Here is a 23,094-nt window from a genome sequence, read left to right as displayed (position 1 = left end):
CTTAATGCACAAGACCTTCGATGAGTTTGATCGTATAAGATCTGAATTTAAATCTGAAAAACAGTTATGACGCTAAAATGACAGTAACTATTTTCACATTGTTAAGTCTCGGCAACATATTACTAGGTGCGAAAATTAGCAAATCAAAGTTTCTGCAATCGCAAAGTATAATTTTCATAGATTATTGGCATCATAATTGTAGGATATGTTTATATTTATATATCTCAACGACGCAAGATACTCTAAATGTCACGATTTTTTTCGACAAACGTTTTCATAGACAATACAATTCCAGAATATACAACCTCTGAATATTGCCTGTAAATTAAATGAACCTGAGAAAAAAGGGGTCAAATATTTACATTATTAGTGGAAAATCTTTCTTGGAGTATAGTGAATTGAACACATTTTTGCGATATAGAATTAATTAATTATGGTATATAGAAATGCGCGTGAGAAATGTGCCATATTATAGGTAAATTGGTGAAATTGGTGCAAAAATGGAACATATTGGTCAAATATGGAATATAAGGTTACTTGCACACTAGAGGAGATTTTGAATGAGAAAACGGACATTTTGGTGAGAAACGACCAAAATGGGAAGAATTTAAATTTTCTAATTCTTTTCGATGAGAAATTTCGTGGTGGGTGTGTCAATCATTATTGTCTTATTGTCCACGGACTAGACATCTGGTTTGAGAGTGATGAATGGCTAATGCATGCGTGCCTTTAATTTGAAACAAAAGCAACAAAAAATACTTATAACAACAACTATAAAATAATGACAAAGAAATCACTTTTATTTTTATCTTAGTCCATTCCTTTATTCCACAATAACGTGTTACAATTCTTGCGATTCACAATACGATGCGCCGCCACCGGTTGCTCTTGGAAGACCGATTTTGACCTCCACGGTCGGTATCGCTGCCCTTCCAACCTTTGGATTTTCATGCGAATGTGATAACAATATTGAAAACAGTTTCACGAAAACAATTTCGTGTGATCACTTGGTCGAACATGGATCCGCTATGACTGTACATTACTGTTTAATAGTGTGCATAACCCCCATGATGCACAGCGTATTTTCAGGGATCCCTGTTATTTTGGCCTCTCTACAGCAACCGCTGGCGGCGCATCGGACCGCGAGAAATCATTGCTTTGAAAGCCTTAATACCTAAACCTAATGTTATAAATACATTTCAAAACTTCTTCAGTTTATATATTAGCCATATCTTACTTATATAAACACAACACAAAGAGATAATCCTCGCTTACAAAACCCGTCAGAAATCTAACCCTGCTGACGTCATGACAATAGACACCGTTGTGTGCTTGTTAGCTCCAATTTAATACCGCATTTGCTACCAAAAGCTCTAAGTGGACAAATACTGGTGTCAAACTTTGTCAATTTAGGGGTTTTGGTAGTAAATATGGTATCAAATTATGCTGCACACGACTGTTTCAATCACATCGTCAATATAAAGGCAGGTTTAAATTTACGACGGGTTACATAATAGTGAGGACTGTCTTTTTGTATTGTGTTTATTTCACTTTCATCATTTTTTTAAATACAGAAGTAGTCAATGCTGCTTGAACATTACTCGTCGTTCTAATTTTGTTTATCTAAAAGTAAACAAGAACTTTAGCATGTTATCGTCCTGAGAACATCGACTCCTTTAAAACATATTTACATTATTATTTTTGTACTGAAAATTAAGTTTATGTTTGCCAAAACAACCCTGGATTAGTGTCATATCATGAAAGTAAATCATATTGCTGTAACACAATAACTCGTATTATCAGATTATGTTTAAAGTTTATCATGTGTCACTCTATATAAATGGAAACGAACTTCTATTTCGTTGAACTCTCTTTTGAAAATCATATTCAGACAAGCATTAAGGGTGGCGCAACAAGTATGAAACTGTAAATGTTTGACAACACGACTCGACAGCAGTGGCGTAACTAGGGGGGCAAGGGGGAGCAACGTGCCCCGGAAGCTACCACTAGGGGGCGCCAAATCATAATACCGATGCCATTCGCACACCCCCGCGTCTAAGATATTCTCGGGAGGGGGTGGGGGTAGGGGCGCCAATTTTGTTTCTTGCCCCGGGCGCTATCAACTCTAGTTTTGCCACTGCTCGACAGAAGTACAGCAAACATCTGATGATACAACAGAGTTTCAATACCACTACGTGCATATTACGCAGTGGTTAATGGACAAATGGCTAGTTAATACCAGATGAAACTAATCTTGATTTAGATGCCAAATGTCAATATCAGTGATTTTAAAGCAGCTTTTTCAGATAGCCCACGAACAAATAGTTCGTCGTCGTATTTTCATACATCGCCCAGGCCTATTAGGGGTATATAACCCAGAGTGAAAGGATTTATTTAGGAAACCGAAAGGGAGGACAAAACAAATTACAGCACGCAAGTGTGTAGGAAACAATAGTACAATTGATTTTACAGTCTGTTTAGACTAATCTTTAAACAAATTATGCAGTAAAAATGGAAGCACTTATTCTTTTAGCATGTCAATCAATATTTGTTATCCAATTCGATATTTTTCATTGATTAAAAGCACCTTTTTTAGATTGCATACAACAAAATAATATAAGTTCTTGCACCGCTCGGGATGATATTAAATCAAAATCATTTCGGTAGTGGGTCAGCTGGACGATTTTGCCAAATTGACAGATTACTTTCAGGCTGGAAGGGCTACATTCAGGCAGCATGTCCTGCGGAATATTTGCTTTTGGCTGAATTTTACACACTGCCTAGACAACATGCAAGCAATGTATAAATATAACACATATAAATATATTCGAAATTTATACTCAACAACGTCATCTTTTTAAAGAAGTAGAAGTTCAATCAGCATAAGGTTATAAATTTCGATGTCAATATCTTCAAACGAAAGTGAAAACAGGCGGGAATATCAAGTAGTTTTTCATTTTACGATTATGTTTGCGGGTTTATCTGCTTTATCCAGGCTTTAACATACTTTTTTTAACACACGCTTTTTATTGAAATTTCGTAATGTACTTTTGATTTTTCGTCTTTTTTAATATAACAACGATCTTCTGTACCTATAAACAACCCTTATCACAGCAAGGAAAATATCGTTACAAATTTTCATTGTATTTATGTGTTTCATTAACTGCTGCATGTCAATTTCATTATGCCTGAAACAACGTGTTTTATATCACTGCTCATATTATAGCAGGAACACTTCATTTTTCAAATCAACTGAGCCTGATATACATGAATAATTCTGACTATTACATGCATTGGTCTTGGAGTATACCGGCTTGTGCTCGCTGGTGACGAATGAGTACAATCCACACTAATCACATCTACTTAAACACATCCCAAAAAGTAGTTATTCCCCTTTATTACGAGGCAATAACTCAAATTCTACAGCAAAAGGAGTTTTGGTTTGCAAATTTTGATGCCTCATTTGTCTTATTAGCCCAAAAATGTGTTGCCCTGGTGACCTTTTGAATGAACAAGACGCCGATTTAAAAGTTGCACTTAAGGGAAGGGGTATGAACGTTTGGACAGTATTTATTGTGGTACATTAGAGCACATCAGACATATCGAATTGCATTCTGAATACGAAGAATGTCCTTCTGATATCAAATAATTTTGTTTTTAAAAATTGATATTTTTGATATTTAACAGTACTTGAAGTAAACTTTATAAATCTGATGATTTATACTTAAAGTGTATGTAGGCGGGATGAAAAGCCGACGATCAATTGAAATTTTTGACCTTTCGTATTGAAGATATGGATTTTTTCCCATATTTGTATTATATCGTGAATTTCAAAATATGAAAATTATTTGATATCAGAAAGATATGCTTCGTATTCAGAATGCAATTCGATACGTCTGAGGTGCTCTCATGTCCCACAAAAAATACTGTCGAAACGCCATGAACGCTCATTCTAGATCCCTTAAACCCATTGAAAAAATGTTGCCTTGCATGCTTGAGTGCCTGTACGTCACTGGTCACCACGGATCATCCTTGACCAGTCTGTAATGATACAAATTTTGAGCTATCCAAACAAGTAAGGTATCAATAATTGCATATCTAACTTTTTGCTATTTCAATTTTAAAATTGGAATCATATATTTTGAGTTATAGCTTCGCAATAAAGGGGGTAAATACATGTACTTCTTGGGATGTGTTTTTTATCAATTCCAAATTTTATGTGCTATTTCTATTAGTATTTGATACACATATCTTACAATAACTTGATTTACTGGTATTCGATCAGATACTCTGGATAGGCTTGTGCATCTTTGAAAACCACAAACCATGTTGGGTTAGCAGTGTTATCTACGGCACAGTCGTACGGATTGCCAGGGTTGTTGGGATTCTGAGATGGTGATATCATGGTACTATTTCCCTGTTCAATTTCACCAGTCAGTACCTTGCATACATACATGTATTTGCAGCTGAGGGTCCTGATACTGGTGCAACATACTGGTTTTGGTCCATCGCTTGAACATTCGAGCCAAAGTAGACACCTGAACCCAAACTACATACGTAATTATCTGGAATGAATAGTACCCGTCATTGCGGTTAGTCAAATAATCAATAAAGAATGTTTACAAAAATTCATAAAATCCATGATTCAAAAATATTACTAAAATCTCATATTTTTAATCCTTACATTGCCATGTGTTTATGAGGAGCTTAAACCCGATACCAAGATATATCTTTTGATGCGGTTAAGTAGGGGAACGAGGCTGTCAATCGGATCACACCTTTAAAGGAGCATTTCATGATCCTAGCATCCTCTTTTTATGACATTTTGAGTAGATTGTAACGAAAAAAGCTTATTCCCAAAATTTCAGTTGATAAATGCGAAGGTTAAGTCATTCAAATTGTCACTTGGTATTTTTGAAATGAAAAATTTGGCAAAAAAACGAAGAAAACAGCAGTATTGACGAGGTTGAAGCACCATTCAAATACATGTAGCTAATTTATATACTGTCAGTATATATATTATAGATTCATATAAATTCCTTATTTGGTCTTCAATACACAGTTTTCGAGCTTTCCACTGAACCACTCGTAGGCTATGTTAACACATCTATGACAATGACAAAGGTACCAAAATCTGCATTTTGATGATTTTTACGATCATCCGGATGAGCAAATCAATCTAAATGAAGGGGATAATAGTAACATGTTGTTTTACTTACGAATATTTTGGTTGCTAGCATCTGCCCGATCGAATCCCGAATTGTTGATTTTTTGCGTTATATTATGATTGACGCCATGATACAGGGTTCTTTCGATTTGGACTTGGCTTGACGAAACACTGTTTTGCATTCTTTCTTTTGTCGCAGCGTACCCTTTGTATAAATCTAGGATCTGTATTCGTTCAATCTGTGAGGAAAAGGCAAAAGATAAAGGACAAATGATAAAGTAATAAACAGACATGTGGAAGTAAAACAAATAATTTGAGGAAATAAAACTTGAAAACAAAATAAATATTTTGTTTTTCAGGAAATAAAACTTGAAAACAAAATAAATAGTTTGTCCTTATAAGAAAATAATTGATGCAGGTTTCATTAAAAGGTTCACCGGTGTAATACTACAGATTATAATCACTTGATATTGATATTTGTATTAATAGTTTGGTGCCTCTTAATATCATATTGACAGTTATGTATAAATCTGACCTCAAATTTCAAAATACCACCATTTTTTTTACAAAAACCTACCTTTGATATGATCACTTGGCGACCAATAAGACCCTGAAATGAAGTTTGAACTTGGGTCATTTCTGCTCCTGGCTTCAAAGCAATCGTTGCATTATTGACGCCCGGATTCATCTGGTCCCAATTGGCTGGAAGGCGAAACGTGTTCTCTGGGAATTTAGAAAAGGAAAAAATGAATAAGCAAACATAATGTCATATCAAACTGTTTACACCAATTTACATGTAAATTTGCCATGTGGAAATCTAATTGAAGGAATTAAAATGATACACTTTTTTTTTTTTTTCCTTGGATCTTTTGTATTTATGTATTCAATTGACTGTATCGCAACAAGTGTGATGTTAACTCTCTTCGGTATAAACAAAGATGCCACAATGCTGCTTTTAACCGTATATCAACTGAAATTGTCAATTTACATGTACATGCTTTTTGTTAATCATAGTAGCTGTGCACGGACTTTCTTTTTACATCATGTGCGAAAAAACCTCCATGGTAACACTAGTAATATTTACCATTCTTAAGATCACAACGATGGACATCTACGGCTTTAGACGAAGCACCAGAGCCTTGTGCAGTTTCTGTCATCGTCTCAAAATCTATCAGAATTCCTCCATCTTCTAAAGGCACAATAACATACGGACGTTCCTCACGTTGTGCCCTTTCTATGATCGGATTGATTTCGTCTCCATACTCAACGAAAATACCGGTGGCATCCTTGAACTTCCATTGGACTTCCTTGTTAATGAGCTGATCTTCTGCTCTCCGGGTTTGCTGTCTTTGCAGTTCCATGAAATATTCTAGGATTTCTGCTTTGGCACACCTGACATTAGTGTCTTTGCCTTGAATTGATATGCGTTTTGCTCTACCATCTAACATTGGCGTAACCTCTACCTGTAAACAAAATACCACCGTAAATATGCGATTAATTTGAGATGATATTAATATATTAGTCTGCCTGTCATGTAACAATTAGAAAAAAAATCTGATAACAGGACAAGATTTTTACAAGCACGCAAATTTATTTTAGGGTTATGAGGTGACATTTCATGACAATTTAAAATACAAATAATGGTCTTGTTTTGTTTCAATTTATCTCCACTGAAAATAATACAATTGTTTTGAGGTATAGTTCTGAAAAAAACTTACCTTGTTGGTTTCTCCGATAGTGTAAATTCGTTGAATTTTCACTGGGTCCAGTTCTTCAACTAAACTTGGAGTGATAGGAACGTCCTATAAAGAGGACAAGGACATTTAAAAAGCAGAAAAAGTACAGAACTATAGATTCGTTAGACAGCATGACGCGAAAATGAGCATTCCGTCATTTTCATGACTTAAATTTATTACATAAATAATATTAAACATCCCAGAAAACACGAAAATGTTTTTAAAATGTTTTAAATCGGTGATAGTTTGGGTTTCGATTTTGATAAAAACGTTTTAATAACATTAAATGTCGGGTTATATAAAGATCATGAAAACGTTTTGTATTAAAATAGACTGCAACAAAAATTTTAAAATGGTTATTGTAAAATAATTTTGCTGGCATTTTTGGCAAAATATTTTGTCAACAATTAAATAACCGTGTGTTAGAAAATTTGCAGTACGTTATCAAAAAAATGTATTTGAATGTTATGAAAACGTTACATACCCTTTATATGCCCTTTATATAAGTCAACCTTTTCTAACCCTTTGCGAATAATGTTGAAACGGATGTTAGATTATGTACCTCAGAATGAAACTCTGTTCTGATGTAATCTTCAATCTTGGCAATAGCTTGATCTATGCGCCGAGAGTTTCTTGCAAATATGTAGAGTATCAATGTGTCATCTGATGGTGTCTCCCAATTGTCTTCTTGTTCAGTTGAACTACTTCCCGATAGTGCTGACCAAACATAATCTGCATAGTTAATAACAAGTAATAATATAAGTAAAAACATGTTCTATGGTCATGTTGTTAGCTTCCGCACTAATCGATGAAGGTCGCGATATTAACTATTGAAAGCTTTTAAAATGGAAGCCCCCAAGTTGCAATATGCTTAACGTAAATGAATGAAGCCATGAAACAGTTCTGACGAATTTCAATATGTACGTTCGCACGTTGCCCATTTGTATTTATGATCTGCATACATTACTTATCACTTTCATTAGGCATATGATAACAATGATTGACATTATCCTTTCTAACAATGTGCAAAATAAATCTTACCAAAGCCTCTTCTGAGCATCCCTTTGCTCTGTCTATTACCATGCCTACTTGCTCCGTCGATTTTTGATTTCAATGCGCCTTCATATACATCGAACATCTCGGGTTTGAAAATGGTTATTTTGACCTGACATAAGTACGATGGTCTATCCTGGATAGCAAACTCTGCAATGGCATCCAATAAGGCAATGACGGCTGCCTCCGCATTTCCTCCTAACGCAACAATACCTAATAGAAGTAAATAGGTAAGAACTAATTTTGAAAGCATGTTTCATATATGCATAATCATGGTTTCTGCATTTGCCTCTGTATTCTCATGGATTTCTTCCTATGTTTCTTCCCGTTCCTTTTCTTTTCTTTTTTGTCAGTGCGTCTACTAGTCTATGTCGCTTTATTTTTCTTATCTCTTTCTTTTACACCAACTCTTTCTTTCTCTCCGTGTCCTGATCTCATCTTAGTAAATGTAAAATGGATAAAACACTAAATACCTGTTCCGAGAGCAGGGAATGCAATTGACATAAATTTGTCTGACTCTGCAAGCTGGAGAGCCTTGCCAACTAAATCTTTGAGCTTGTCTGTAGTATGAGGTGTCTTAATGTGTATAATCTGTTTGCATCTCAACCGTCCTGAGCTTGTTTTGAAGACCTCCTCTGCTCGACTGTGGTAGCCACCTGTGCGAGTGCAATATCCAATATATGTATTATGTAATGACCAGTGCTTACGATTTAAAGATTTAAAACTTGGAGTAAATTATAGTTGATTGACTCAAGAACAAGTTACAAAAATGAATAAAAATATAACAGACGTTAAGAAATTAAACTTTTTTCTGTCTTTTACCAACTGTTAGTATTAATATTTAAGAGGTACACTGTAGGTTTTCAATTAAATGGCTAAAACTGAAAACAAATATGGCTAGTATTGCCTTCAACAGCTTCCTGCCATCTCACTCAACTCAAAATCATGACATCTTATTCAAAAATATAGTATTGGCAATGTATAGTTTATAATTTGATTTCTGCATTTGCCTGCAGGGGCGAATCAGGTATTTAATTAGCCTATTTTGCTCTGAACATTAAACAGGAGAACCTTTGGCCTTGTCATACAAAGTAACATCACTGTACCCCATACGGATCTCCAGATATTGAGAAAAAATAAAAACCTAACCATACGTATACATTATGCAAATTAGCATATCTTGCCCTGAACATCTAATCAGATAGCCTCTTCTGGCCATGCTCCCCCTACGAAATTACATCAATGTTCCCTATAAATCTGTTTTAATATTAGACCTTTTCGGCTTTTATGAGGCTCAAAGACGCCTCTTATCAACATATTTTTCTTTTCCAATTTTTAAAATTTTGTAATGCGCAATCTTATTCTTATTATGCATGTAATTATTATTCCAAAGTTTAAAATGGAAATTGTATTTATAAACCTTTTTGTCTGTAGAATATTATGTTTTTAATGGTAAAATATTGGTAACTCCAGAATAAACTTGGATTGAATTGAACACGGATCTGCAAACATTGGGAAAATGAAACACCTGAGCATGATAAAGGACCTCGTTACAGTCGGTTCCGATCAGGGTAACAAGCCCGATTGTTGGCTACACTTGACTGTTTTGTAAAAATTGCCCCCAACCAGCTATCTACGGCGACCCCTTCGTTCACCAGGTCACTTGTGCCTGGCCGAAGATTTGTCAGCGGTATCTCCTAGATTTCAACTGTTAATGCCTTGATATGCTCAACATAACAAAATGGAACAAACGAGTATACACACTTAAAGTATCACACCAACATCCATACACATAAAAGAAAGCATAATCGCAAGAGCCCCTTTATTGCTAAAGAGAAGGGAATAAAAAACAAAAACAAAGTCGTGAATAACTTATACACACTTAAGTATCACACAAAAATAAAAAACAAAAACAAAGTCGTGACGTGAATAACCAGTACAACACATAAATAAAACCCAACATTCTAAGCAAAACGTACAATATTGAGGCACATTTTTGTACAAACCTGATCTTGACAATTGTTCGCATTCACGTTTTATTTGGTTGCCACCTGCCTTCAGAATTGCTTGAGCAACTGGTCCTGTAACGATTAAAGGCACATTTTTTCTAACTGCATCACAAACGATCAACAATTATATATAGTGTGATTTGATAACAATATATCATGTCAATTGTATAAAAACATGTTAGCAACCTACTCTAAATTGCTACAATCATGAAATAATCTATGTACCCTCTACTAGTACCCCTGTGAATGCCAGATTTACAGCTTGCGTATTTATCCAGCATTACACTCATTCCTGACCAAGCTGTTTACGTTACATATTAACGAGTTTCATTACTAGCGTGCATTCGGTGGGCCATTTGAGTAGACCCAGTATGTTATTCTGAACAGAGAATAATACTTGTTCAGTTTATTTTCAAAGTATACATTCGGTCATGTAGAGCCTTTTCTTTCAGGGCTATCATCAAGAAGTTCAATTCAACAAAACCCAAACAAAGACTAGATGCAAAAGATAATTATTATTTTCATTATGTTGATCACATGAGATATGGTGTGCAGAAATGCCTTCACCAAAAATGTGCTCGTCTCTAATGACCAACTTCCTTTACTTGTAACCACCAAGAACCCAGCTCTAAAACTGAGCTAATTGCACATGACAAAATAAAATAAAACATAAGTTAAGAAGCATTTTTTCGACGTACAAATTATGTCCTAATACAATTACCGCCCAACCCTACAACCATTGTTGAATTGTTCCCTATATCCTTTCCTTCAACTTCCTCAAAATTAGCTAAAATTCAGTGTTAGGGTACTAACGGTAAATATAAATGCCGACAACATTGTGGACATTGGGGGAAGGAAACGTTGTTACGCATTGTTCTTTTGGGGAGATATGACGTTTTCTAGAGCCACCTTTTGAATGAACATGTGAAACAATTTAACACCCCAAAGTTGTATTATAAAGCATTTATACTCACCACTCAGGCCGTAGTCGTGGCCAACACTGTTGATAATAACATCTGTAGTCTCCTTAGTGATGTCACCTTGATGTAACTCCACAATAACGGAACCAATTTTCATTCTCGTTGTAGCATTCCTTGGCTGGTTATCACTGGTAGCTGTAATGTTAAAAATATGATTGGTTCTTATACAAATATAAGCAGTAGTTTTGCTCACAGTGGTATTTCAACATAATATTATTTACATTAGACTTCTAGACTGAATTAATGTGAAACTTCATCGAGTTCTCAAATCACACAAAACATTTCTTGCAAACATATATTATTATTATCGCATTACTAGATAAAACCAATGAATAACTGACCGGCAAACTTAGTTGAATTCCCTGTCTTCAGCCTTCTTTGAGATCGATGACTTCCATATGAAGATCGCTGTTGAAAACTGGAGTCTTTTCTAGTTTTGCTTTCATCTTCAAAGGCCTGCAAAGTAATTATACATAGGCTATAACATTACTAATATAATTTATATGGTGCAATAAGCAAATAACATGTGATTAGGTGGAGCATCCTATGTTTGGAAACATACGAGCACATGTCTACATGTCAACATTACTCATACATGTACATGTAGTACAATATGTAACTAACATGAAATTTTGTAGAGCATCCTATGTTTGGATGTAGTACTCCAGGGGAAAGAATAACCAGCGTTCCTTGTTTATTACAATGTGATATTGTACATTCATCACGTGATATGTCACCTGTCATAAGATTACAATGGTTTTATTTGGGTTTTATAAAGTAAATGAATGAGTTCGTCTATTTATAACGAATTACCTTAATTGTGGAGTGATCGTTCTGATAAACAACAAATCGAATTTCAATAAGCGATCCACCAGGGTTCTGCTGTGAAAAGCTGAGTGCTTCCTCGTACATCAGCTGAGCAGTCACTTTGGCTGGGAATCCAAGATTTCCGGTGCCAATAGCTGGAATTGCGATTGATGCATGACCCTCTTCGTTCGCTTGTGCTAGGACCTTCTGCATTATCGTACTGAAGCTCTTAATAAATATAAAGAAATTAAATTAATTGAAATATAATACAGGTCTTTTCTCTGCTAAACCTGATGGAACTGAAGAAAGAAATAAGGCATACTATTTACCTGCTCAGATCCTCGCGCAGTATAACTATCACAAACAGTATGGTAGACTGCCTTACAAGCCAAATTTCCTGGTCTTGTTTTGATAAACTCTCCAGCTTGAAGCCTTGTCAGTTGTTTTTGTCGTAGAGCAATATCGCACTCATTCTGAAGGCTTTGTCCAGCAGCTGCTAGAATGGCAGTGGATACACCACCTTGTTTTAGTTGAACGCTGCTTCCAACGGTATTGACGATGACATCGACCTTGAAATTAAAACATAATTGTGTACATCCATTACAAAAGGAGCACATGTTGGCTACTGCATGTGTCTCTTTTAACATACTAGCTATGAATAAGTACCAGACTCATCTCAAATGGAGGACACTTCAAATCATCCCCAAGTCACATGGGCTTAACATACATAAACTATGTGACTTGGAAACTATTTGAAGTGACCTCGACTACATATGAGTCTAGTTATTTATTCCGAGCTATTACGTAAAAAGAGGCATAATGTATCAGCCGACAAGTTCATCCTTTTGATGTGGAGTATTGTATGATGTACAATTTTTGGAGCTATTGTTATTCGCTTTATTTACAATCATTGTTATGGACAACGTTTATCATTAGATACCTTCTCACGAGCTATGTTCCCTTTCACGAACGAAATTTGTTTGCCTTCTCTTGTTTTCAGAGCGTCATTGTCAGAACGACGAGAAAACGTGACCGGGTTGTTTGAAGCAGATGACGTGGGAAAATCACCTGGATCTATTTGAAGAGGAACATATAATAACGTAAGACTAGCACAATCTCTTATTCGTCATTTTATTACAGTCACCATTTGACATTATTGGTTACTTAGTTCATTCTAAACCGTTTTGATATCATCGTGAAGTTAATGAATGTGTGGTTTGTATGTGTCTTTTTCCCGTTTGATTTCTCGTTCTCTTCAAAACACACAAGAGAGGTTTGGAAAATAATGCAATTTCCCTTAAAATGAGTTTTCATGGATCCGAAACAATTCAATAACGCAATTTCTCTATTACAGGAATGTGTTAAAATACGTTTGTTGCACCTCCTTGCCCCTCTTCTTTAAGTCGTAAATTGTGTTACAAGAATTTTAATATTCGATTTATTTCGCTGCAAAGGTTTAAAATGTGTCTCACCTAAAGTGTGAAGTTGATGTTTGCCAAAGCGTCTTTGAGCCTCATTCAGAAACGCATCAGTTGGCTCCTGCTTGTTGTTGGTACATCTAATTTCCTTTATGCTCGTCTGGGTATTACAGAAGTCAAGCACAGCATCCAACATAGTCTTTGCGCAAAGCTGATATGGGAATCCATAGATACCAGAACTAATCGCCGGTAATGATATGGAGCTCAGATTTCTTCTAGTAGCTTCCTTTAGAACGCTTTTCGTGGCATCATAAAGAAGATCTTCTTCCTGGGTCCTTTGACCTGAAGATTTGGAATAGCGTTTTCCAATAGGCCACCTTGGTCCAGCCACGTGAATAATATGACGACATGGCAGGTTTCCAGGACCGGTAACAACAGCTTGGCCAGTGTACAATGACCTCCCCAAGTTGCGCAGAATTGCGTCACTTTCCCTTTGAATAATATGTCCGCCTGCAAAATGACAAATTTAGTGAAACAAGCAACTAAACACTAAGTAGATGTACAAGGAGAAAAAGAGGTAGCTGATTGGGGGGATACTGGTGGTTATGGTGGTAAATTTATATAGTTGCATCGGTAATTATTATTTAAACAATGGTCTGACATGTTCATTTGGATTTGTTTTACCTGGCATTGTTTCGTACCACATACATGCACATTGTAGTATTAATTACCGATTTGAAAAAATAGGAAATACAAGTAACACCCACCTTCTTCCACAATAGCTTTTGCCAAGCCACCAACATGCCGCAAATCTGTATTGGCCGCATTAACAATGGCGTCTACTCGCTCTGTTGTGAGATCTCCATGACATATCTTTAGTTGACAACCATTTGGCGCTGTTTGACTCAACAGAACTCGTGACTTCATTCTCGGTGGACCCTCTTGATCAAATGGATGTTCCTCTTCGTCATCAGTATCGGTCGACTCAATGACACATTGACAATCCTTCTGTACTCTCTCCAAGAAATTCTTACCATTGGCCTGGCCCAACAGTTCTTGTATACCTGGCTTAGTGATTGGGTGTTGACGCTCAAGAATGCTATCGGTCAAGTTGGTTAAGCTGGGGATTACACTTTGGAGTCCTTGATCGGTTCCAATTACTTTAACCCCGCGATTTGAGCCTCTGAGCTCAGTCCGGATTTCAACTGTTGGATGTTGATATTGACCGAGTGACTTAAATTCTTCATTGGCGTGTAGATCTAAATAGCGCAATTTTCCTCTCGGTAGAGGAATGAAGTGTTGGTCTACAGCATTCTTATTAATGAACACGCGGATCCTTGTAGCTTCTTTTTCCACATGGGATTTGAATCCAGACAAGTCTACACATTTCCCCATCTGATTCACGGTCGCAAGAACTGACTTTCCTTTGTTAACATCGTCAAGTAAAGCGGAACCTTTTTGAGACTGAAATATTTCTACATCTTGGAATGGAATCGAGTCTTCTGAAAGTTCGTCCTTGATAAAGGCCATTGCTCGTTCTACGTCTTGTGCAGACGCTCCCACTACTTCCGCTTCTTGTCTGGTAATCTGACAAGCTGCATTGATATTACGCGATGAAAATATTTCATGAAGTTTGTCTTCCTCGTGCTTGATGAACTCTACTCTGCTTGGGCTTGCACGGATATTCTGTCGAGTAAGTAAATCAAATCGCGCGTATATATCAGCTTGTACTTCTGCTACGTCAGCTTTTAAGCCTTCAATGAAGATTTCGTGCGACTTTGAATCTGCCGAAATGATGACGTTTTGCCATTTCTTGGAAATATTGTCTTTGATTTGGCAAAGAAAGAATAACTTGAACCTTTCGGGAGATGTTTTCATGGTCTTCTTGACACGCTGTTTTTCGAGTTCGACAGCTTTCTGTAAGTCTTTTTCAGTTGTCTGCATTTCGGATTTGCATCGCTTAACCTGTGCCAGAGGACCTCTGAGAAGGATCGTCTTCCGTTCAGTTGAGTACAGTGGATGTATTTCATCGTACTGCGACGAATCGAGTTTTTTGCAAACTTCATCCCAGAATGGTTCGCTAACGCTAATTTCCTCAATCACAAACTCGCTGAAAATGTCTCCCAATCGTTGAGAAACATGGTCTTTCCAATGGCGCCACTCGACTGAAATTCCTTTCTGCTGAACAGGTCGAATCCTGATCGCACCCCTCTTGTCGTCAGCAGGCCAGATAATCATTGCACTTTCCTTTTTCATGTCCCTCTCTATGTTTGGCTTATGTGGGCTACCGTCTTCAAACAAATACGCGGCCAAGTACGGATCTAGTTGCATGACATGATCTTTTGGAAGTGGAGATGTTGGTCCTTCGGAAGATGTTTCAGAACCCAAACATTCTAAGTATTTGGACACAGTCACCGAAGTCTTGGACAGCGAGTGTTTGCGTTGGATGACCCGGTTTACCACTGAAACAATTAAAATATCATAAAACAGAAGAAATTGTTATTTATAAAATCCACTCTTTTTACACGTAGCGATAGGTTGTCAGATAAAAAATGGATAGAAATAACAAATAAGTAAAATAATTCAAACAAAATAAAAACATGAAAAATAGTGACTTATACTCTATTTACGGTGGTATGCTCATCCTCCTAGAAGGGAAAACAGGTTATGATTCGCCAGCAAAGCTGTGAAGTGGTTATGTAAATCTATGATCACACACCTTTTAGAATGATAGTACAATAACATGAGGTAGACTTTATGCAGCGATTATTTTGATCGTGGTTCGGTCGGACTTTGTAATAATACTGTAACATATCATTCACTAGTGGAAATTCATAATAAGAAAAGTTCAAAAGCGTTGAGAATTTAAAATGTTCTCAGTTCTATGAAACTTTCTCATATGAATGAGAAATATTAATTAACGTGTCAACAACCTGTCACGTACTAATTATTGTTATTAATAATCGTTATCGTTGATTGTAGATTTTCTTATTTAAAACATTGGGACAGGTTGTTGACATGTTAATTAGTATTTTTCATTCATTTGGAAGAGACAGTTCATAGAAATGAGAAAATTTTCAATGCTCAATTCTCATCGCTCTTGAAAGCATTTTCATTTTAAATTTTCACCAGTGAATCTTACCTCGATAGTCTTCAAAATAAACAATCGCCTGATTCTCGTCACTATTGAACTTTACTTCACGAACATCCCCTCCTCCACTTCGTCGCTCATTCTCGAAATACAATTCTATGTTGTCGAGTGAGGTATCTGGTTTCAAGTTTGTCACTAGCACACAGTCTGATAAGTAAACACACGATGCAGACACTGCCTGTCCCTTTAGTTTCTTCTTCTGAATCTTCTTTATGACACCTTCTAAACCTGTATTTAAGAAGAACATACCAGCGTTATTATATTGACCTATGTGTTATATGTGACCGTACACGACGAATGAGCCGTAAATTCCTCCCCCGGTCAAAATAAGAAAATATATATCATAAACTTTAAAATGGTATATCATTTGACTCCAAACGATATCCAGAAGCGGGGTTATGGTTTGTTGACCTTTGCTCCTTCAACTCAATGGCAGCTTTTTGCGTTTCTACACGTGTCTCTTTTTCCACATTGCTGGTAAATAATATCAAACAGTCATAATTGGCGGTCATTTCAAATCATCCCCAAGCCAGGATTGTCCTCACATTGTTAATTGTTGGTTATACATACCTAGACAAAATACCGACCACTTGAACAGGATTTAGCCAAAGCAAACAAAGACCAGAGCTATATATATTAAGAATTCCATAGACATCAAAGGTAGAAGCTTATTATCCCCTTCAACAATAGGATTATTGATTGGTGTTTGACTATCAAATAACTCAGAATACAATAAGGACATTTATGGCTCTTTTTAGTGCTGTACGGTCACATATTGGGGTTATGTTAAGGTTCACGCATGCATCATATGATCCTACATAAGAGTTCCTATCCTTTTCTGTATAGTAGTCAATGCATGAGGATTTGGTCACGCTTGCTGATCTTGGTTATGTCGTGCCCATGGGTCATTAACGTATTTATAAATATTGTCGAAGCATACTGGTAATGTCTTGTATTAACGATAAGGGAATAACGAATATATTTAGTAATAAATAAGAGGTAAAAGTATTGTTTTTATTTAATTTCCGCACATATTAATAAATAGCAGTCTAGCAACAAATCTACCCTACTTTCAATTTCACTTGGGTATGTCACCATTGCAGTTCCAGGCTTTTCCCCATATATGACCGTTGGATCTTCTTCTTTTTGTGTGCAGTTTTCAAGGTAGAGAAGCAGCAATTCGTTGTTAACGTCACCTGCAATGCCCGCTAAAAACAAAGAAGTCGAGTCTACAGGTCGTTCTGGGCGAGGCTTCTTTTTCTTTCTTGGCACGACAATGAGCGTCTTCCCCATCAACAAATGATTGCGTTTGTTAAGCACCGCTAGGGCATCTGTATTTGGAACAAAATTGGTATTTTGATCAGCTTTACGACTAAAATAACGTGACCTACATTACGGAATTTTCTTAATAAAAATTAAATTAAAATTAAATTAAATTTCTGTGTTAATTTAACTTTTTACAGAAAAAGTGATTGCATTGAACAAAGATTATCTGTAAGTATCATAGATCACCTTTGCTATGACGGAATTGTAGTAGTATAATTCCTTCATTTTCGGGGTCAACGTCCACAGCGACAACGTCTCCACCTCCTGAACGTCTTTTATTTTCAAAGTACATTGTGAGCATTTCTTCGCTGATGCCTTCGGAGTTTGATACCTGGACAATTGGATCTGCGTCTTCGTCTTCTTCTTCCTCCTCCTCTTCTTCTTCATCATCATCTTCTTCGACTTCAGCCTTAGGTTCCATATCGTCCATGTATCCTGTACATGTATCATAACTTTGCATGTCGATCTCCTGGTCTGAACACTCAACTGGATTGGTGCAGCCCTGTTATAGTAATGATAGTTGGACCAGCAATAATAAATGCACATTTTCCCGTATGATCATCAAAACTCGCATCCTAAATATGGCCTAAAAGTGTCGATGAACCCTTGTTAAAGTTTTCGAAAGGTTAGAAAAGGTTGTCAGAAAACGTTTAAATGTCAACGCTGTATTCCTTGTACATGTTGTAAAAGGGGTGATATATAAATGTTATATGAATAAGTTATATGAAGAATATTGTTATTTTTGTTAATAAAATGTGTTGCAAAATGTTTTCCATAAATATTCAACAATGACATTTTGACAACCTTTTTATAATAATGTGTTTTTTGATATAAAATGTTTTTCATCCGCTTTATCAGTGCCATGTAATCCGACATGTAATTTAAATATATTAAAGTTTTGACCCCCCAATAAAAAGAAAACACATAGGTTTGCTGATATGTTTGCATGTTAATGTACGGCCATGCGTCCGATTATTTGAGAACTCTTACCATGGCACCACTTGCCTTCCTCATATTCTCCGGTGGGTTGATTACCACATCAATTGTATGTCCTTGAACTGATACCGTGTGGTTTTGTTGAAATAGTACTCTGTTAAAAGCTGTAATTTGAAAAATACCATCATAATTACATTGCAACACCCCCCTCGACAAAATTCCTTTTGATAGACGAACAATTTGCTACAAAAATCGGAGCAACTTTAATTTTTGACTACTATGCAAACTAGACATTTACCCTTGACCTGTTGCGGCACATAACTTCTGAAGCATTGGTCGTATTGAGAAATAAAATTACATATTTGTTATCCTTGGACCTAGACGAATAATTTGATATACGAGTACTTTGAAGTGATATTTGAACACTTTAAATTTTTGACCCCTGTATAACCCTATGGGGTCATTTTGGGGTCATTTATTTCAAAATTTTCAAGGGTGGCACCCGCCAGATTCTGAACTAGGTCTCAGAGATATAGTAAACACACAAAAAAAACATTGTGCAAACGCTGCTTTTGAGTCAAGCCAAATATTCCTATTTCTGTATTTCAGGACAAGACTACTACGGTATAGGTTCCCTGACCTATCTTCCTTCCAAATAATTGTACAAACTATATGGTGACTCTGGTGACAGCTCACCTCAATATGCAGTCCAAATAAATTTTTGTAGTCTCTTTTGCGTACACTTTACGTGTGTGTTTTGTGCAAGAATAGCTATGTTTATCTGAGAAACCTCTTCAAATATCGCCGCGCAGCGGGGGCAGCATTGATTGGTCGGTTGCAATTTCGTTAAGTAGTCGCTTACACAAACAGTAAGGCAGTGAGAGCACGGACGTAATATAGATTTGTGGCATTAAAGGTCCGTAACCCGATCGACAGCATCATCCCCCCGATTTTTTTTATTGTTGATGAGGTTTTGGTATCACATAATAGATACTATTTTTCTCATTACTATCCTGAAATTTGACGCTCTAAGTCGATGTATTTCCGGAGAAATTATGAAACACAGCGGTTTTTACAGGCTACCAGTTGTTCTCATTTTACACGACACGGGAGTTTTGGGTAGAGGCGAAATAAATAAGGAAACATGACCTATATTGTCAAGCATGATACGAGGAATATGAAAAAAATTATGAGAGCACCTCCCCCCATTAAAAAAATTAGTTAAAAAATAAAACAAAGAAAAACTAGAGTCAACAGACGCTGAGTACAAGCCGCAATTTGACCCCTATAACTTGACCCCTGGGTCACGGATGGGGTCAACTGCTTTTGCATTGTGCTTAGGATGTCATAAGAAATATTCCTGGTCAATTTCAGCTTAATCGGAACTTATACATGGATTTTGATTTTTTAAATTTTTGATTGACCTTTTGACCCCCTTAATGACCTTTGACCTCAATAAAAAAAACCTTATGTACACCGACAAAATGCATTGTTCCAATTTTAATTTAAATATTCTAACATGTTCAGTTCTTGAGATAAAAATTCTTGAAGTTATTCAGCTAAAAACAGGAAGTGACCCCTTAATGACCTTTGACCCCAAAATAAAAAATACCATGCATACATCAGGGAACACTAATTCATGTATGTTGGTTATATTATTCTGGTCTGTTTACATTTTGAGATAAAAATTTTTGAACATTTTTGATAATTTTGGTTTTTGACCGGAAGTAACCCCTTAATGACCTTTGACCCCAAAACTGTAGGCATCCTAAAGACCCTGGCTAGTAGCAATGCATGTGTGCTAATGGCGACTCTCTGCTATGTAATTTGTAAAGACAGTGATTTTTTGAATATTTTTTAGACTTTGACCGGAAATGACCCCTTAATGACCTTTGACCCCTTATTTGAGCACACCCTACAGACACCGACTAAAGTCGAGTCACATGATATAACCATGTCCTCATCGCATGAAATTTGTGGAAGGAGTAGCATTTTTTGTGAAATCAACATTTTTGGCCATAAGGTCAAGGTCAAAGATCACAGTCAGGTCAAAGTCAAATGTAAGGTTTGGCCTAGTCCAGTGGTCATTTGGCTCAAGTATGGTTGAAATCTGTCGAAGCATAAAGGTTCGTTCATACTACCACCGCATTTGCGATGTGTTGCTTTGCGATGCGGTGCGTTGTCGCACTGCATCGTACTGCAAGTACTGCATTGCGATATCGCAATAAAGTTAAATACATTTTAACTTGGAGATGCGACGAGTTGCGTTGAGTTGCGGCAAAAGTAATCGATATATCGGCATCGCAAAGCAACGCATCGCAAATGCGGTGGTAGTATGAACGGACCTTAAGAGAGCTAGGGCGAAACGTGGCAAGTCACGCAAAATGTCACGAGTTGCCAGAAAGAAGAAGAATTGGGAAGAGACAGAACAAGCCGACGTTCGTCGTCGGCTTGTAATCATAAATATGTGAAAATGTGCATCATATAGCTAAAAATAAAGAAATAGTTAAGCGAAGTAAATACAGCATGGGCTATCTTGTCAAGAATGATAATGAGCGCAGTGATATGTAATGTTTTTTAAGATTAATCAGTATGAATAGAGGGTATAAAAGTGTACAGGGCGAGCCGGTTTTCAGTGCCAAGGCGAACACTTCCTGTTTCCACCGGGACATGCGCTCGGCCGTTGTTTCGGGATGCCTGACCAGAATGCAATTCACGCGTACCAGTGTATTGGCTTGCTAATATGCTAATTATTCACATTTATGCTGAAATTGTTCCCGTTTTCTCACATAGATGAATAAAGGGGACAATATTTGACATTGTATGTAAGTTTGAAGAGAATCCATATCCTAAACCGATAGGGTTACCCCCCTTTAACCCGGGATCGGTAAAAGAGAACCTCTCATGAATTTATGGGAAGTGGAAGGCAAACTATATACAAATTCGGAGTGTCCGTGTTTCGGGTTGATTAAAAATAACATAATCAGAATATGTTTTCCACTAGTAGGCCTATGTTGAAGCTCTAGGAATAAGTCGTTAGAACAACATAAATCCTCAACGTGATACCTAAAAATGAACAGAATGCCAAAAGGGTCATAAGAAGCTACAATACACGAATAAAGGATTCAAATAAAAGTATATGATTTGGTTTGACCTGTCGTCTCCGAAAGGAATCTTTATTTTTTATTTGGGACACACTGTATAGTATATTGGCCTATATGTCTCCCGGCAAGCAGCACATACCAAGTATACGTTCAATATTCATGGATATTTCATATCATAATATAATATCCTACCTGGCAGTGTGTGGAAGGTAGCAATAGCATACAGTAACATTTGGCCACTAGCCCTTTTAGTTTTCACACTAATTTTCGGTATATCTGCATCATATCCAAAGACGTTTTCCTCCGTAAAGTATCTGTTTAACGCGTCGGGTATTTCAGCAATATCACAATCATCTGGAACATTGTTAAGATCGATGATGAGCGTATTCTCAGCCATTTTGAAACGTGATTTTCCTTTGTTCATTTTAAAACATGGCAGCTGATACTACAGTAAATGAATGGCTATTCGGAAATCCCCGAGCAATGTCCGGCGCACACGCACTTTATACTACGAAAGATAGCCCAAGTGCAATTACTTACATAGACAAGCTTGGTAAAACAAGCCGATTAGCAGAACTAAACAAGCCCAATATTGCTTGACTTCTAGAAACACTCTTATCACCTGATTTGCGATATGTTTACCGTTATTGCAAAAATATGGGGAAGTCCCTATTGCGACAGTGTTGAAGTTGTAATATCCTCGTTCATATAGCTAGAATACTTTGTTCATATTATCGTGATGATTTATACAGACGGATCAATTTACGTTTGAGATAAACAAACCTGGAACATCGATGTTTTTATTATCTCTAAAAGACATCCCCAACATCAAAATGGACAAAAAAAATGATGTAGGGAAAAATGCTAATTTGCATACAAAAAAGGCCCTTATAAAATGGAGTGCTAACAAATTGTATGTGTGGATTTTTTATATCATGTGTCTGAATAAAGATATGGCGGAATTTGTATTGATTACGTAACACTCCATTCTTTTAACGATGAATATTTCAAATTTGACGTATGATTTTAGAATTTCGACCTATATACTACCAGCTTCATTGTCTGAAAATGTAAGCTTCGCACCTGTTAATATAAACTGTCCCGGACGATGATTCTAAAATCTTATGTATTTCTTTATAATGTAGCAATGAATTGTGGGAAAATCATGACGTCAGTACGTACAAGTACGTATACGTACGTACTAGTACACCTTTGTCTGCACTGATTAGGCCGTATAAAATTAATGTTTTGGTTCTCGTCCAGACTCAGGGGCTATTTTAGAAGAAAAAAGTCACTGCACGTTTACTTTTGTCGCAGTGGGCATCGAAGTAGGTGGGTGGGTCTGGTGGGGGTCAATTGCCCCCTTAAGTTGCTGAGATTTTACCACACTTTCAAATCACTCATTTC

At 36.6% G+C, this 23,094-nt stretch overlaps 1 protein-coding gene across 1 annotated transcript; it reads right to left on the bottom strand.

Moving 5' to 3' along the window:
* Positions 1 to 797: 797 nt before the first annotated feature.
* Positions 798 to 22,148, bottom strand: LOC140148079 (protein mono-ADP-ribosyltransferase PARP14-like). Its single transcript, XM_072169933.1, has 21 exons — positions 21,880 to 22,148; positions 18,638 to 18,747; positions 17,834 to 18,149; positions 17,392 to 17,652; positions 16,313 to 16,549; positions 13,938 to 15,632; positions 13,225 to 13,680; positions 12,693 to 12,826; positions 12,082 to 12,321; positions 11,759 to 11,980; positions 11,287 to 11,401; positions 10,940 to 11,080; positions 9,963 to 10,037; positions 8,430 to 8,612; positions 7,945 to 8,169; positions 7,466 to 7,635; positions 6,886 to 6,969; positions 6,252 to 6,630; positions 5,745 to 5,890; positions 5,220 to 5,406; positions 798 to 4,565 (listed from the first exon to the last, which is right to left on the bottom strand). The coding sequence occupies exons 1-21, from the start codon at positions 22,109 to 22,111 to the stop codon at positions 4,435 to 4,437; spliced, it is 5,739 nt and encodes a 1,912-aa protein (XP_072026034.1). The 5' UTR covers positions 22,112 to 22,148; the 3' UTR covers positions 798 to 4,434.
* Between the last annotated feature and the right edge of the window lie 946 nt (positions 22,149 to 23,094).

This window comes from Amphiura filiformis, chromosome 3 (genome assembly GCF_039555335.1).
Source record: "Amphiura filiformis chromosome 3, Afil_fr2py, whole genome shotgun sequence".
Classification (NCBI taxonomy): domain Eukaryota; kingdom Metazoa; phylum Echinodermata; class Ophiuroidea; order Amphilepidida; family Amphiuridae; genus Amphiura; species Amphiura filiformis.
The sequence above is the reverse complement of the archived record's forward strand: the minus strand, read 5'-3'. Positions and strand labels throughout refer to the sequence as shown.